Source organism: Staurois parvus, unplaced genomic scaffold, assembly GCF_062004578.1.
Source record: "Staurois parvus isolate SC_StPar_1 unplaced genomic scaffold, SC_StPar_1.0 ptg000074l, whole genome shotgun sequence".
In the NCBI taxonomy this organism is placed as follows: Eukaryota; Metazoa; Chordata; class Amphibia; order Anura; family Ranidae; genus Staurois; species Staurois parvus.
This window is the reverse complement of record NW_028317870.1, coordinates 2106303-2124562: the sequence shown is the minus strand read 5'-3', so window position 1 is coordinate 2124562 and position 18260 is coordinate 2106303. Positions and strand designations below refer to the sequence as shown.

Here is an 18260-nt window from a genome sequence, read left to right as displayed (position 1 = left end):
TTGCCAGTGCATTGTGTTATGGGTGCAGCCATGTGCCAGTAGGCTAGGCATGCTTGGCTTATAGGAACAGGCAGTGATATAGGTAAATCTACACTAAACTACTAAATTCTCTGACCACTCATACACAGGAAAGTATTACAGTACACAATTTTTAATACAGTGTTGGTAGTTTTTCGTGATACACAAAATACAATGTGCGTTACATAATCAGTTCAAACGTTGAAAAATTCTCATGGGCAGTGTCATTATACTTGAAGATAGTAGAAGAATGTGTTTTGTGGTCTAATTTGCAGTAAGTGTGTGTGAAAAACTTCACTCATCATGCCTCTAATTTAAAGTGTATGTTATCCCAACATTTCATATTCCTGATATGTGTATGTTGTACCATGTACTTGTGTTAATCAGTATCCTGTACTTTTTGTTTTCCTTCTTTTGTGTGAAATACCTGGTGATCCTGCCATCCCCCTGCTTTCCTATTTCTAGCTGACCCACCTCTCCAAGCCCCTTATGCAGCTGAAAACAGAGGTTTTTGTGATCACTTACTTAAAAACAACGGTATTTACAGTGCCTTGAAAAAGTATTCATGACCCTTGAAATTTTTCACATTTTGTCATGTTACAACCAAAAACGTTAATGTATTTTATTGGGATTTTGTGTGATAGGCCAACACAAAGTGGTACATAATTGTGAAGTGGAAGGAAAATTATAAATGGTTTTCAAATTTTTTCACAAATATCTGAAAAGTGTGGCGTGTATTTGTATTCAGCCCCCCTGAGTCAGTACTTTGTAGAACTACCTTTCGCTGCAATTGCAGCTACAGATCTTTTTGGTATTTCTCTACCAGCTTTGCACATCTAGAGAGTAAAATTTATGCCCATTCTTCTTTGAAAAATAGCTCAAGCTCTGTCAGATTGGATGAAGAGCATCTGTGAACAGCAATTTTCAACTTTCCACAGATTCTCAATTGGATGTAGGTCTGGACTTTGCCTGGACCATTCTAACACATTAATATGCTTTGATTTAAACCATTCCATTGTAGCTCTGGCTGTATACTTAGGGTCGTTGTCTTGGTGGAAGGTGAACCTCCGCCCTAGTCTCAAGTCTTTTGCAGACTCTAACAGGTTTTCTTCTAAGATCACCCTGTATTTGGCTCCATCCATCTTTCCATCAACTCTGACCAGCTTCCCTATCCCTGCTGAAGAAAAGCATCCCCACAACATGATGTTTCCACCACCATGTTTCACGGTGGGGATGGTGTGTTCAGGGTGATATGCAGGGTTAGTTTTCTGCTACACATAGCGTTTTGCTTTTAGGCCAAAAAATTCAATTTTGGTGTCATCTGACCAGAGCACCTTCTTCTACATGTTTGCTGTGTCCCCCACATGGCTTCTTACAAACTGCAGACAAGCTTCTTATGGCTTTCTTTCAGCAATGGCTTTCTTCTTGCCATGTCAATAAAGTCCTGATTTGTGGAGTGCACGACTAATAGTTGTCCCATGGACAGAATGTCCCATCTGAGCTGTGGATCTCTGCAGCTCCTCCAGAGTTACCATGGGCCTCTTGGCTGCTTCTCTGATTAATGTTCTCCTTGCCTGGCCTGTCAGTTTAGGTGGACGGCCATGTCTTGGTAGGTTTTCAGTTGTGCCATACTCTTTCCATTTATAGAATATTGATTGAACATTGCTCTTTGAGATGTTCAAAGCTTGGGATATTTTTTTTTTTTATAACCTAACCCTGCTTTAAACTTCTCCACAACTTTGTCCCTGACCTGTCTGGTGCGTTCCTTGGCTTTCATAATGCTGTTTGTTCACTAATGTTCTCAAACAAACCTCTGAGGGCTTCACAGAACAGCTGTATTTATACTGAGATTAAATTACACACAGGTGGACTCTATTTACTAATTAGGTGACTTCTTTTTCAAGGCACTGTATAATGGGTTAACAAATACTTTAACTTGGAAATAAAATCAAATCCGTAAAAAAAAAAATGTGTGTGTGTATAAATATGTACAGTCAGGTCCATAAATATTGGGACATCGAAACAATTCTAACATTTTTGGCTCTATACACCACCACAATGGATTTGAAATGAAACAAACAAGATGTGCTTTAACTGCAGACTGTCAGCTTTAATTTGAGGGTATTTACATCCAAATCAGGTGAACGGTGTAGGAATTACAACAGTTTGCATATGTGCCGCCCACTTGTTAAGGGACCAAAAGTAATGGGACAATTGGCTTCTCACCTGTTCTATGGCCAGGTGTGTGTTATTCCCTCATTATCCCAATTACAATGAGCAGATAAAAGGTCCAGAGTTCATTTCAAGTGTGCTATTTGCATTTGGAATCTGTTGCTGTCAACTCTCAAGATGAGATCCAAAGAGCTGTCACTATCAGTGAAGCAAGCCATCATTAGGCTGAAAAAACAAAACAAACCCATCAGAGAGATAGCAAAAACATTAGGCGTGGCCAAAACAACTGTTTGGAACATTCTTAAAAAGAAGGAACGCACGGGTGAGCTCAGCAACACCAAAAGACCCGGAAGACCACGGAAAACAACTGTGGTGGATGACCAAAGAATTCTTTCCCTGGTGAAGAAAACACCCTTCACAACAGTTGGCCAGATCAAGAACACTCTCCAGGAGGTAGGTGTATGTGTGTCAAAGTCAACAATCAAGAGAAGACTTCACCAGAGTGAATACAGAGTGTTCACCACAAGATGTAAACCATTGGTGAGCCTCAAAAACAGGAAGGCCAGATTAGAGTTTGCCAAACAACATCTAAAAAATCCTTCACAGTTCTGGAACAACATCCTATGGACAGATGAGACCGAGATCAACTTGTACCAGAGTGGTGGGAAGAGAAGAATATGGAGAAGGAAAGTTACTGCTCATGATCCTAAGCATACCACCTCATCAGTGAAGCATGGTGGTGGTAGTGTCATGGCGTGGGCATGTATGGCTGCCAATGGAACTGCTTCTCTTGTATTTATTGATGATGTGACTGCTGACAAAAGCAGCAGGATGAATTCTGAAGTGTTTCGGGAATATTATCTGCTCATATTCAGCCAAATGCTTCACAACTCATTGGACGCCGCTTCACAGTGCAGATGGACAATGACCCAAAGCATACTGCAAAAGCAACCAAAGAGTTTTTTAAGGGAAAGAAGTGGAATGTTATACAATGGCCAAGTCCATCACCTGACCTGAATCCGATTGAGCATGCATTTCACTTGCTGAAGACAAAACTGGAGGGAAAATGCCCCAAGAACAAGCAGGAACTGAAGACAGTTGCAGTAGAGGCCTGGCAGAGCATCACCAGGGATGAAACCCAGCGTCTGGTGATGTCTATGCGTTCCACACTTCAGGCTGTAATTGAATGCAAAGGATTTGCAACCAAGTATTAAAAAGTGAAAGTTTGATTTATGATTATTCTGTCCCATTACTTTTGGTCCCTTAACAAGTAGGAGGCACATCTGCAAACGGTTGTAATTCCAACACCGTTCACCTGATTTGGATGTAAATACCCTCAAATTAAAGCTGACAATCTGCAGTTAAAGCACATCTTGTTTGTTTCATTTCAAATCCATTGTGGTGGTGTATAGAGCCAAAAATGTTAGAATTATGTCCATGTCCCAATATTTATGGACCTGACTGTATGTGTGTGTGTGTGTGTGTGTGTGTGTAGAGCCTTGTTCATTCTCTATGAGCTGTAATAATTGAGAGATGTCAGGAGACAGGTGGACCAGAGCCTGCACAGGAAAATCAAAGCATACTCCCAAGAGAATCTGTTGAAAATATAAGCACCTTGGTAAGTAGTTTGTGTGAAATGAAAAAATTGTCCAGGTATAGGTATGTCTGATATAGAGAGGATAAAAATGGGAAGTAACACTGTGTTTCACCTAGATGTGCTAACTAGTTTGGTTGTAAGCTTTCTAAGGTAAGAGGTGGGATGCACCTCTGGAAATGTCAAGGAGTGGGGTCATATGCATAGTTTGTCACCTCCTAGGATCAGGACTCTTCCGTTGTGTTCTAAAGTGATCTGAAGAAGTTGTTTGAGGAAGGAGAGTACATCCACGTTGAGTAGGTGTACATTAGGTATTTCCCTTTAATCCATTTTAATAGTAAATAATAACCATTCCTCAAATATGTAAGATAATTGACTTCGATGTTCACCCCCATTAGCGGTGGTAATGGGTAGTGACCATTAGATAGCCTCAGGATTTTGACTTTTTAGAAGTGAGTTTGCTGAAGAAATACTGAAATGTGGCAAATTTTTGCTAGGACTGAGCATAGACTGGAGCATTTTTTAGCAATGTTGAGACATAAAGGCGTTGTACACTTCAAATGTTTCTATCTAGTCCGATATCAATGCCTGACCTCATAAATGCGCTTCTGGAAGAATGGTCAAACATTCCCATAGACACACTCCTAAACCTTGTGGACACCCTTCCCAGAAAAGTTGAAGGTGTTATAGCTGCAAAGGGTGGGCCAACTCAATATTGAACCCTATGGACTAAGACTGGGATGTCATTAAAATTCATGTGCGTGTAAAGGCAGGCGTCCCAATACTTTTGGCAATATAGTGTATATTGTTTCTTAACAGGAAGTGTTCTCAGACTACAGAGGTCATACTTTAACCTGTTTAATGCCATGCCACATCCCTCATGCTTGAACACAAACAGGTCTCTGACACAGCAATGTAAAGATTTAACCACTTGCCTACCGGGCACTTATACCCCCTTCTTTACCAGGCCAGCTTTCAGCGCTGTCGCAATTTGATTGACAATTGTGCGGTCATGCAAGATTATACCCATATGAAATTTTTATCATTTTTTTCTCACAAATAGAGCTTTTTTTTGGTGGTATTTAATCGCCGCTGGGTGCTTTACTTTTTGCGCTATAAACAAAAAGTGTGCAAAAAATTTGAAAATAAAAAAAAGTTTCTTTGTTTCTATTATAAAATCTTTCAAACAGGTAATTTTTCTCCTTCACTGATGTGCGTTGATGAGGCAGCACTGATGGGCACTGATAGGCAGCACTGATGGGCACTGATAGGCAGCACTGATGGGCACTGATAGGCAGCACTGATGGGCACTGATAGGCAGCACTGAAGGGCACTGATAGGCGGCACTGATAGGCAGCACTAATGAGGTGGCACGGATAGGCGGCACTGATAGGCAGCACTAATGAGGTGGCACGGATAGGCGGCACTGATAGGCAGCATTAATGAGGTGTCACGGATAGGCGGCACTGATGATAGGTACTGATAGACAGCACTGATAGGTGGCACTGACTGGCATCACTGCTGGGCACTGACTGGCGGCACTGCTAGGCATTGACTAGCACAACTGCTGGGCACTGACTGGTGGCAGCACTGCTGGGCTGCATTAATGGGCACCGGTGGGTGGCACTAGTGGGCACAGGTGGGTGGCACTGCTGGGCACAGGTGGGTGGCACTTCTGGGCACAGGTAGGTGGCGGTGGTGGGCACAGGTGGGTGCACTGCTGGGCACAGGTGGGCGGAGCTAGTGGGCAGCACTGCTGGGCACAGGTGGGCGGAACTGGTGGGTGGCACTGCTGGGCACCGATCATCAGGGCACTAATCATCAGTGCCCTGATGATCGGTGCCGATCCCCGCTCTGACAACTGCCGGTTCTCGGCAGTACTTTCCTTACGCTCTGACAGCGTGAGGAAAGTGCAGCCTAGAACCGGCAATTACATTACCCGGTGATCAGCGTGTCATTGGACACGGCTGATCACGTGGTAAAACACCGCTGTGATTGGCCCTTTACCACATCACGTGATCAGCTGTGTCCGTAGGACACAGCGATCACGTAGATCGCCGGGGGCGCGCCCCTCCCAGAACTAGCCAGCCACAGTGTAGCCGTCATTTGGCTATCTGCGGTTGGCAAGTAGTTAATATAGGCTGTGCATACAGGGCAACCCCATGAAACTACATAATCAGTGCACATCTTATGCAGGTAAAAACACAAAGTACAGGTAGAAAGGTTTAAAATGCCCTTAACGTTGTAGGGCAGTAATTTGTTGGGAGCTATTGCGCCAGTGTCTGGAGGGAAATGGGAAGGTTTAGTTTGGTGTACAGGTTGAGGTGGGGGGTAAAGGGTTATGAACCAGGGAGATGGGGGTAAAAGGGGTTAATCACTGGAGTGATCCTGGGTGGTAGACAGGGGTAGTCCCTTTTGTGTGAGATATTAAGTGTAACTCTTTCATGGTCCTCTATAGGAGAGGGGGTTGATGTCTAAGGTGGATGTTAGTGAAGGTATGCGGTTTGGGCTGGCAAGATGTGTGCCAACACTGAGGCAAAGGCCTTGAGGTGGTGTCGGCTTTTGAAGATAGCCAGAGAAGAGTAAGGAACCGTCCATAGGTTAGTGGGAAGAAAGAGAATGGGAATCAGTGGAGGAGACCAGTAAATACCAGTGTTGGCAACTGAGCATGTAAGGGCAAATATAACAAATTACATCCATAACAATTAGGGTTGCACCGATACCGGTATCGATACAAGTATTTGCACGAGTGCTTGTGCAAATGCTCCTAATACCTGAAACGAATACCTTTGCGGTGCAATTTGAGCCTATACAAAATTAATGGGCTCAAATCTCACTGCAAAGAATCGCATGTGATTTGAACAGATATGAGGTGCGATTCCTGCCCTAATCACATGTGGTTTCCCTGGGGGGTGTGGTACAAAATGAATGGCTCAAATCGCACTGCAGATCACACCGCACCTGCAGGGAACCCGCATGTGATTTGGACAGGACTGCATTCCTGTTCAAATCACAGACAAAAAGGAAGAGAGCACACAGGCTCCTAGTGCAGCCAGTAACCTTTTTTAAATAAGGTATAAGACAAGTTAAATTGCACTCACAATTGTAGGCATATCATCCCATGTGTTGGCATTGTGCTGTGAAAGTCCCACTCTACTCTCCTAGCTGCCTGGAAGACAGTTCAACTGTCCGTTCCGTATATGGCTGTAACATTGACCCTGTGTGCCTCCACATACACACAAAGACTCCCTCAAGTTGTCAGACACCAAGCCCTCAGCGGGATGGAGGAGAGCTACGTGGATGGGGGAAACAGTGGAGGATATCGATGATTATACTGGTCTGTTGTCTGATAGCTTATGGAAGTCTTTGTGTGTGGAGGTACACTGGGTCAGTGTTACAGCCCTATATTGAACGGGCAGCCGAACTGTCATCCAGGCAGCGAGGAGAGTAGTTTGGGTCTTTCACAGTATATCAACACATGGGATGATATGCCTTATATACACCTACAATTGTGAGTGCAACTTTATTTGTGTTATACCTATCTATTAAAGGTTACTGGCTGCACTAGGAGCATGTGCGCTTTCCTTCTTGTCTGTGATTTGAACAGGAATGTGGTCCTGTCAAAATCACATGCAGTTTTCCTGCAGGTGCTGTGCAATTTGAGCCATTCATTTTGTATGGGTCAAACCACTTTACAAAGGTATCCGTATCAGCGGGTACTTGACCAAAAGTATCGGTACTCGTACTCACAGGTAAAAAACTGGTATTGGTGCAACCCTAATAATAATATAACGGCAACATTTAAGTTAAGTGAAGGTGTCTAAGCGAAGACCAGCATGTCTGACTAACTCCAGAGCTTGGGTCCCGGCTAACCATTCCTTAAGGACTCCTCACCTGTATTCACATTTGCTTCCTGTCCAGTGGGCAAGATGGTGGTACCTGCATGGGGGTGACCAGCAAGGCCACCTATATAATAAAAGTACTGCCAGCCAGCACTGCTTAGGTCAGCAATTCTGCAACCTCCGTTAAATTGTATGTTAAGATTACCTAAAGTAGAACACCTTTGTAAGTGTATAAGTACCCTAACCCACAAGATAGCAGGCCCAGAGGCATGGAGGTGCAAATGTTTATGCAGTACATAGGCTGCAAATCCCTGAAGAGTTCCCCCCTCCCAGGGTCATAATGCATAGAATGCAATATTTCTATATATCAACTGCAGAAACCACCCTATCAGCTCTTCCACTGAGAAGACATTCAGTTATCCTGTGCTGTGGTCTAGCTAATATGGTGTATAAATACATACCCTGCAAATGTGCTCCTGAATGGAGATGCCCTCAGGTGAACGTTGTGCAGAACACAGTAGGCCCGGACCACTGGCTTTGACTAAGTAGGGTCAGATCTATAGTGCAGTAGCGGTATCCTGCATAGAGTCTATGGAGCGTAATATTCTTGCCATCCATCAGGGGTGGGCATTCTAGGTTTGTCAATAGGAGACAAGAATGATAATGGTTTGCTAATTGATCACTAATCTGTTAACTACAGCAGTCTTGCTGATGAGTGTTTTTAAAATGTTTTCACTCTAGGATTGTTTAACTTCATTCTCATTTACTTTTTTGCTTTGGACATTGGACTGGCAAGTAATCTAGCTGTCCAACTTCTCTTTTAAAATGTCATTATTGAGAGCATGGCAGTGCTATTTTTGTATTTACTATAGATTTGATCTGGCAACCAGTGTATATAACCTTAACTTTTGACAGCTGGATGCACAATTTCATACTCCACCTGATTCTGATGCTTTTGACAGCCAAGGTTTTGCAACCTTGGATCATGGGCATGGGACAATTAATTGACACATTTGATTGTAAAGTACAGAGTAAGGGTAAGAGACAAGGTAAGTGATGTCAGAACCTGAAGTTTCTCATTAGGTCCACTTCCCTAGAGATTGATGATTAGCCATTCACTCCCCTTGCTGCTTTTGGGACATGCACAGGGATATCGACATAAATACTTCATTGTTATGCATGTAACCCAAGAACCAGACAATTCATATGTTTTATTTATTACAGGTATGTGTATAGCATCGGCAATCTATGTATCGCTGTATAAATTGTTACTATTCAACAGTCCCTAACATTAAGGAGCTTACAATCTAAGGTCCCACTATCACATGCATACCTACCCATACTAAGGCCAATTAACCTACCAGCATATCCTTGGAGTGTGGAAGGAAAGCCTAGAAAGCAGAGGGTGAACATGCAGGCACAATCCCCGTTGGGATTTGAACCATGGTCCCTAATGCTGCAAGACAGAAGTGCTAACCACTAAGCCACAGTGCTGTACCATGTATGAGTCTAGATAAATAATATAATATTTATAATACAATACGTAAATATCTAGATCTTAGAATTTCAATGTGATTTTTAGCTGTGTTAGATAAAGAAGCTGGTGGTTGAAAACATTTCTCTAAAGTCTGTCTTCCTATGTTCTGGTCCTCTACAGATTGACTTTCCTACTTCTGCTTTTGATGTGAAGTTCTCAAAACCAGAAAGTAAGGCCTTCATCCCCAAATACGAACTGTCCAGCTTACCTGAGAAAGACAGGAGTCAACTGCAAGAAGCGATGCAAAAGGAGTCCCTATACTGGTGGGTGCATAACAAACATTCATTTTACTGTGCTGTAAATGCCCTATAAATTGACCCCTGTAAGTTTTAACAGCTTATTACTGGTGATCCAAATAGGCTGAGGACTAGAATATAAAGAAACTAGATGCAGGAAGGTTGTATGGTCTAATGGAAATCTTTGGCATGGTTCTGCTGTCTAATCTCACAAGGAGAGAAAACTACTGGAAGTCAAAATCCCCAGACCTGGGCAGCAGCTTTTTGTTGTCTGACTGTGGGGAATCGGTAATCTAGTACAGCGGGACCAGAGGGAATGGGGAAGGGGTCCAGTGGATGGTTGGAACTGCTGGAGGCTCAGGGGAGAGAACCGCTGGAGGCTGGGGGTAAGAGACCATGGGAGAGGCTGGAGCGTCCAAGCCGTGGCCCCTGATGTCCACAGTGGGATCGGGAGCCGGAGCTGGTGGAACCAGTCATGCAGGGAGGTTTCCTGCACCGCTCCTGTGTGAACTCAGGCTTAAAGTCACTATGACAAGCCTGGGTTCACACAGGAGCAGTCCAGGAAACCACATGCAATTTGGACAGGAATCACACCGCATTCCTGTTCAAATCGCATGCAATTATTTGCAGTGCAATTTGAGCCAATTCATTTTGTTTGAAGCTGTTTACCATGTCTAACGCTAATCAATATCTGAACATTTTTAACATCTCATTCTTTAATATATGCAATATGCAAAATTCTAATTATAGTGGTTGGTGTTTGAAAATATATGTTTTACTAGAATTTTGTACCACAATCCTTTATCTTATGCTGACTTCATGCACCCCTACATTGAGAAATTAGATTTGTTTTAGAAGTGCAATGGTCAATCTCCTTCTTCCCTGTTGTGTATGGAAGTGGACACAAAACAAAAATCTACTTTGGTCACAGTGATCTCTCTGGAACGTGACAGACAAATAATGATATCACCAGCAGAATAAAACAAAAAGAGCACGAAGACTTAGCACCTTTAAAATAAAACACATTAAATAATGCACTCACATGTAATGGAAAAGGAACAGTGCCTGTAAGAGTCCGTGTGCAGCCTGGTTGAGCAACAGAAGTCAATCTGTGTATAAGCAGTAGACTCTCCCAGTCCTGGGGAATTAGCAGATTGAATGATATATAGCTCTCCTGTCCTGTTAAGGTATACGTTGAAAGCAGAATGGTAAGCCCAGTCTTACAGTGTTCACACACCTACCAGGGGGTGTGCTGAAGGTACAGGTATGGACACAGGGATCTACGGCACTCCCGCAGCTGTCAGTAGATAAGAGACATCCGCATGAAGCAGCTGGAGCTATGAGCAGCTCAGGAAGAAACTAACATGCTCGCTCTGAAAGCTGCCAAAGGAACTTCAGCATGCTCAGTGGTTGCAAAGCAATGTATTTTAGGGGCAGGTCCCCCTTTCTCAAGGCTGTGGTGGACTGGAACAGGCAGCAGTATATAACTGCTGGTCCATCTAATGTTCAACCCCTTACAGAACAGATTAAACTTATCACTAATATGCAAGGCACTTTGCACATATTAAAATATAAGGTTAATGCAGTATAAAAAGTGCAATCAGAAAATAAATCTATAGACTAAGTGAAATTTATAAAATCGGATGATTTTTCCTCACCGCCTGAGTGAAAAATCGTGTAAGATGAAACATTTTATTATCTGCAGTACAAAATTTGGTTTATGGCCTCACATGCCCCTGTGGACTGCATTATGTAGGCCGCACGATTTGGTGCATGTGCACCAGATTTGGCAAGCATCACAGCATTCTTGAACAAGGCAATACAGATCGCAGTGTGTCATGTCACTTTTCACTACAACATAAAAACCCACAGGTACTATTTGGCATTCCATCAAATGTAACTCGAATCAGTGAGTTTTTCTATCGTAGGGATACTTACTGGATTTTAACCCTTAATAGCATGGCTCCATAAGGCCTTGAAGATCTTGAGGTCAGCACCATTATGTGGCTGATACTTACATTAGAGATGATCTTTGTTAGCTTTCATCCTTTTTCAAGTAATAAGGCTACTTTCACACTGCTCCACTAAAAAGAAAAAGCATCAAAAAAGCATACATGTTTTTGTTGCAGTGCGTTGTGTTTTTTATGCATTTGCATTGCATTTATCTCCACTGGACAAAGCACTTCCCACAGGTTTGTTGCGTTTTTGATGAGGTTTTCAATCATTTCAATGAAGGGATGCGTTTTAGGTGTGTTTTTTTTTTAACTAAACTAACATGCACCAAAAGTGCAGCAAGCAGGATTATTTTTCACCGCAACTGAAGCGCAATCGATCAGTGTGAAGAGCACCATAGGCTTTAAAGGGATGCAGTTTTCTTCTGCTTTTTTTAACTGAAGAATGCACCAAAAGTGAATTAATGTGAAAGCAACCTAAACCTGATGTTTTGTACATTGAAAGATACAGTTACTGTTTACGATATTACCCTTAAGGCTTGGTTCACACTACTGCGACCTGAAAGTCGCAATTTAGCTAGGCAAGTTCTTGGCAATTTGCTGGCGACTTGAGTACGACTTTGATGTGACTTGATGTGCGACTTTCATTCCATGCGACTTTGCTGGGCAATTGTCCTGTACTGTCGGATCCAAATCACATAGATGAGGATCCGATTTGGAGACGACTTCCAGTAAAGTCTGTAAGTCTGATAGAAGTCACCTTGAAGTAGTACAGAAACCTATTTTAAAGTCGTAGCAACTTCAGTAGTGCTAATTAAGATAGCTCTCTTTGACTAACATGGGATTTCACATGTCATACGACTTTGGGTCTCAGAAGTTGGATCCCAGTGTGAACCAAGCCTAAATTGGCAACATTGTTTTATCTTCTTTACTTTTTTCCTCTTCCATCAAGAGATCTCTTTGTGATAGACCATTTTCACATGCCATTGGCTCCTGCTGCTCTCAATCATATCCTATGACAAGGGAGCTGAGGACAGGGCAAAGACCTGCTGTCTGTCTTTGTCAATGGACACAGGCATCAAGACTCTGGAGCAAGCCTGCATGAGTACCCCCCTTAGCAAGCGGCTTGCTGGGGAGCAGTACGCGGAAGTTGGGAGGAGCCACCAGTGCCAGCAAGGGACCTCTGAAGACCAAGATTGGGGCTGCTCTGTGCAAAACCGTTGCACAGAGCAGGTAAATATAAAATGTTTTAATTTGATTTTCAGTTAGCCAAAGAGTGCTTTTACAGATTCAAGTCTCTGGTCCATTGCTATGGAACTCCGTCTCTGAAAACCCATTCAAGGGATATGTCCATCATGATGGGTGAAGCCTGGAATTTATATGCAGTCTAGAATTGTAGACAGGTAAGCTAGGGTCACACTGTCTCTCTGATTTCTACTGAGATGTTTAAATTATGTTCACTTCTCAGTGCGAACTTTTAAAACTTGGCGCTAAAATGCATCCACTCAGAGCTCAGTCTCAGGTGAATGACCAGATGATACTTTACACCTCCGGCCTCACTTTTTTATGCAACTTCCATCTGGAACATACAATCTTAATACCTAAGGTATTCAGGCATTTCCTCCTGCCTTTTTGCCACAAGGATTTGTTGAATGATAGTCTACACCTAAGTTATTGTGTACTCCTTTTGAACATGCTTACCTTATCTCCCTCACTACTTGCTGAGTACTTCACAGGAAAATACCCTCACTTGCAGCTATGGTGGAGACTAGGTGAAAGGGAACTAATTCAAAAAAGCAGGTTAACATTTATTCTACCATATGCTCATACATTACTCAATCTCAAAGTGACAATGAGGTTGATTTACTAAAGGCAAATAGGCTGTGCACTGCAAATGCACTTGGAAGTGCACTTGATCTAGATCTGAGGAGAGCATGCAAGGAAAATAAAAAAACAGCATTTTTGCTTGCACATGATTGGATGAAAGAAATCATCAGAGCTTCACCTCATTTAAGAGCTTCCCCTTGGATATAAAGTAGCTGCACTTGCAGTGCACAGTATGTTTATCTTTAGTAAATCATCCCCAATGTGTCCCTTTCACTGGAGCAGGACCCAGTTTTAACACTGATCTAGCACCCAATTCTAGCTATATTTCAGGCACACAGCAAGCAGCCTATTTGACAAAATCCACATTTTTTGTATTTGACACATGTTCTTAAATAGATTACAGCCTAAATACAGCCATCTTTGTGGATCTCAAGATCCTGATATGTCAGTCCTAGAGAACACAGAATCAGACAGAAATGAAAAAGATGTTCAGGCAGTGCTGAAGGAAGCTGCAGAAAATGTATTTTCCCCCACATATGGAAGAGTGAGTTAGGCAATAGGTTTGCTAACGTTGAAAAACCTCATTGCTCCGTCCACAAAATCCTTGTTCATGAACAGATAGAATGTGCAGGCTATGACATTTGGGTCACTCCTGAAATGATTTTCATTTTCCCAAAATTATTTGCCAAGCTATTCCTGTGGTTGATCCTGCTGTCTGATTGAGCAACCAGCTCAATCTGGTATTTCTGTATGTCAAACTGCAGCTAACTGGACTAGGACAATGAATAATGAACACGATCATGTATTTCAAGGTTGTGCTGTTGCACAGCAATTACAACAGTTGCCTTCTGCACTTCTTTTTTTATGTAGATTCTCTGTAATGTAATTCCCTGTTATGAGAAAATTATCCAGAATTGCTCTAATCTCCAATCATATGTGCTGAACTTATGGCTGAAAGCTTGGAGAGCAAAAGCTGTCTGTAAATGGCGCCTCAAACTTATGCCCTTTCAAGGAAGACTTCTGTTTGGTGAGCCACTTGACAAATCAAGATGGCACAGATGGGAAGGTTATACTTATCAGAAGATAATTCCAAAACCACCCCCCTTCAGAAACCAATAGCTCCTCAAAATTAAGAGCACCTGCATGCTCTAACCAGGCTCAAATTCAACACCTAAGTTTAGCCCTTCCTTTTGGCCTGTTCACAATTAAGGGGTGCCCGTACTTTTAAGAGTAGGGGAATGTCTGTTACAGTCTGTATCTCTCGAGTCACAGACGTCCCGGACCTGTGGGTGGGTTTAAAAAGGGTACAAGATAGAGCTCAAGACTATACTGTCTAGCTGCTTTCTTTTCAACCAAAAATTGTTCAAGGACAGTTAGATTTTCAGAATTCCCTGAGCCACCTCTTGTCTTAGGGAGTCGTTGTACCAGTTTGCAGGTCTGAGCCCAGTGTGGTTTCACAAGTAGCTAGAAGGCTAAATAACATTTTGTTTATTGGACTGTGATTACTTACCCCTGTGAGGGAACTTTGGTCATGCTTCCTACAACGCTGACAAATAAACATAGACAGGAAACCCTTAAACATGCTTTGACATCTGGATTACTTCTCTGCAAACTCTCTGCTTGAAACAAATTGCCCACACCATTTAAAGTGATATTACAGGCAAAATTTTTTTATTTTTTGTTGCACAGAGCAGCCCTGATCCTCCTCTTCTTGGGTCCCCTGCCGGAACTTCTGGCCCCTCCCTCTTGCCGGGTGCTCCCGAGCCACTTTCTGGACACTTTAACTTTCGTATAAACTAATCCTGTATAATAATAATAATATACACTTATTTTAATTTTTTTATCAGACATGTAGCAGAATACATTTTGGGCTAAATGTATGAAGAAATTTGATTTTTTTTTTCTATTGGATATGTTGTATAACAGAAAATAGGAAATGTTTTTTTCAAAATTTTCATTCTTTGTATAATTAAAAAATACAGAGGTGATCAAATACCACCAAAAGAAAGCTCTATTTGTGTGAAAAAATATATTTCATTTGTATACTGCATTGCATGACCGTGCAATTGCCAGTTAAAGTAGCGCAGTGCCGAATAGCATAAAATGGCCTGGTCATGAAGGGAGTAAAATCCATCCCTGCCAGGTTGTCAGCACTGACACTTTCCCGTCCAGCAGGACTGACCTCACCCTGTCCTTCCTCCGCTACTCTCCAGCTAAAGACATTAAAATGGAGCCAAGAGCTCAGAGCTTCTGACATAGTGACAGGGATACAGCACAGACCCCCCTGGAACATGAATGGGGCCACATTTGTGACCCCTGAGACACACCTGATGCTACGCCCATGTTCTAAGGGCAAACTGTGTGGGACACTCATATGGAGCGGACTGTGCAAACTATTTTGCGCATTACTTGCTAAAATCATGTGGTGTATATACCTTATGTTCCAGATTGAGTGAAAATAAGCTTTAGTAATACATTTATTTGGAATATCTGGCATGCAAGATTAAAAGAATCAGCATTTGGATGCAGAAATACACTTTATTGCCAAAAGTATTGGGTCACCCCTCCAAATCATTGGATTCAGGTGTTCCAATACCTCCATGTCCACAGGTGTATAAAATCAAGCACCTAGGCTTGCAGACTGATTCTACAAACATTTGTGAAAGAATGGGTCGCTCTCAGGAGCTCAGTGAATTCAATTGCGGTACCTTGATAGCTTGCCACCTGTGCAATAAGTCCATCCATGAAAATTCCTTGCTACTAAATATTCCAAGGTTAACTGTTAATGGTATTATAACAAAGTGGAAGCAGCTGGGAACAATAGCAACTCAGCCACGAAGTGGGAGTCCATGTAAAATGACAGCGTGGGGTCAGCACATGCTGAAGCTCTCAGTGCGCAGAAGTTGCCAACTGTCTGCAGAGTCAATAGCTAAAGACCTCCAAACTTCATGTGGCCTTCAGATTAGCACAACAATAGTGCATAGAGAGCTTCATGGAATGGGTTTCCTTGGCCAAGCATAGACCTGTCTGGGTTTGGCGGGTTGCCAGGAGAATGATACTTGCCTGACTGCATTGTGTTGAGTGTAAAGTTTGCTGGAGAGGGATTATCGTGTGGGGTTGTTTTTAGGGGTTGGGCTTGGCGAAGAGAAGAGAACTGTTTAGGCTTCAGCATACCAAGACATTTTGAACAATTTCATGCTCCCAACTGTGTGATAACAGTTTGGGGATGGCCCCTTCCTGTTTCAACATGACTGCACACCAGTGCATAAAGCACGGTCCATAAAGACATGAATGAGCGAGTTTGGGGTGGAGGAACTTGACTGACCTGCACAGAGCCCTGACCTCAACCCAATAGAACACCTTTGGGATGAATTATAGTGGAGACTGCAAGCCAGGCCTTCTAGTCCGACATCAATGCCTGACCTCACAAATGCGCTTCTGGAAGAATGGTCAAACATTCCCATAGACACACTCATAAAAACTTGTGGACAGGCTTCCCAGAAGAGTTGAAGGTGTTATAGCTGCAAAAGGTGGGCCATTTCAATATTGAACCCTACAGACTAAGACTGGGATGCCATTAAAGTTTGTGTGTGTGTAAAGGCAGGTGTTAGGGATCCGGGTATGACCAGAAATGTGTGGACTGACACAGGGAAGTAGCAGGCTTGAGGAACACAGGCGTAGTCAGGCTGAAGAGGTGGAATGGTCAGGCAGGCCGTAAGGTGCTGTCAGGTGCCGCCTGGCAGTGTCTCTAGCAGCCCACAGCACGGATTTCCTCAGGGCGTGGGGTGTAAGTCCCAGCCTGCTATTCACCAGGGCCCCTGATGGTGGGGATGGACTTGGTGCAGACTGGAACCAGGTCGCGACCCCTGATTGCATCCGGCTGTGGTAGAGAGTACTGGCAGGGGAGTGCAGGAACGGAGTCTGATGGGAAGAGGCAGGCAGACTTACTAAAGGTGATCCTTGCGGGATGGGTCGTCGGGTGAAGTAAGCGTAGTCAGACAGGCCAGGTCGGGATCATGTGGGCAGCGTGGTACAGGAGGAGCAAGCACAGAATGGTCGGGGTCACAAGCCAGGTTCAGCAGGTAGCGGGCAGCGCGGTACCGAGGATCAGGCAGAAGGATGGTCAGGCAAGCCAGGGGTTCAACAGGAGACGGTCAGCAGAGGTCAGGATCAAAGCAGGGTCAGCAACGAGGCAGGAACACAGGATACCAGGTACAGGGGCTCATGGGAAACATACACCAAGGCCCTGATCACAGGCCTGGTCATTCCTTAAATACACCTCCTGCAATCAGCCCAGGTGTTGGCTGACTACAGGAGCGAGCTTCTGGCTGCTGAGAGCACCCGCTGGTCAGCCCTGGTACTGCAGCCCACACGGCAGGTGAGTCCCACCACCAGTGCTGAGTCCATTCCTGACAGTAGGTGTCCCAATACTTTTGGCAATATAGTGTATGTGTACCAAGAGTCAAATCTAGGGCAGTCAGGTTATGCTGCAGTAATAAAAGCAACGGTTTTTCTCAATAGTTTAGATAAGAATTGCTAGTTAATGAATACCTCAGGTCAGAGATCAATTTGATAACTCATTGTATCTTTCATGTCTGTTGATAATCATAGTCATTAATTGTGTGATATAAATTAATCTGATATTGTTTGACAATTTCACTATAAGGAAATAATTGAGTATTGTCCGTGATACTTTTTTTATTTGCACTAACATACAATTTTGAGGACAAGCTTTCGGGGTATGTCCCCTTCTTCAAAGTCCAAGCAGTACTATACAAATCACAAAGTTTAAGCAGAATGTTAGAAGGGATTGAGAAAAAAAAAAAAAAAAAAGGAAAGGAAATATATAAGGAAATAAAATTATTTCAGTAAACTAGCCTAATCCAGAGATCATGACAACTAGTTGTTTGCTTTGCCACCTGCATGAGGAGGATGCTAGATGCAATTAAAAAAAAGAAACAGAGGGTAGCTGTCTAGTCGCCATACTGACAAAGACTGATTGATAAAGAAGATTGGACTTCCATCACCCAGCTCTGTTGGTGTGGGCTCCTGAGTTGCTGATCAGTTTTTCTATTAAGCAGC

General features: G+C 43.1%; 1 protein-coding gene across 1 annotated transcript in view; it reads left to right on the top strand.

Moving 5' to 3' along the window:
• The window catches only part of PIK3C2B (phosphatidylinositol-4-phosphate 3-kinase catalytic subunit type 2 beta), a 343678-nt gene that overhangs the window by 188163 nt on the left and 137255 nt on the right, over nucleotides 1-18260 (top strand). The window contains exon 12 of the mRNA XM_089669402.1: nucleotides 9284-9426. Within this exon, the coding sequence (XP_089525528.1) occupies nucleotides 9284-9426 (143 nt within the window). The remainder of the gene's footprint in view (nucleotides 1-9283; nucleotides 9427-18260) is intronic.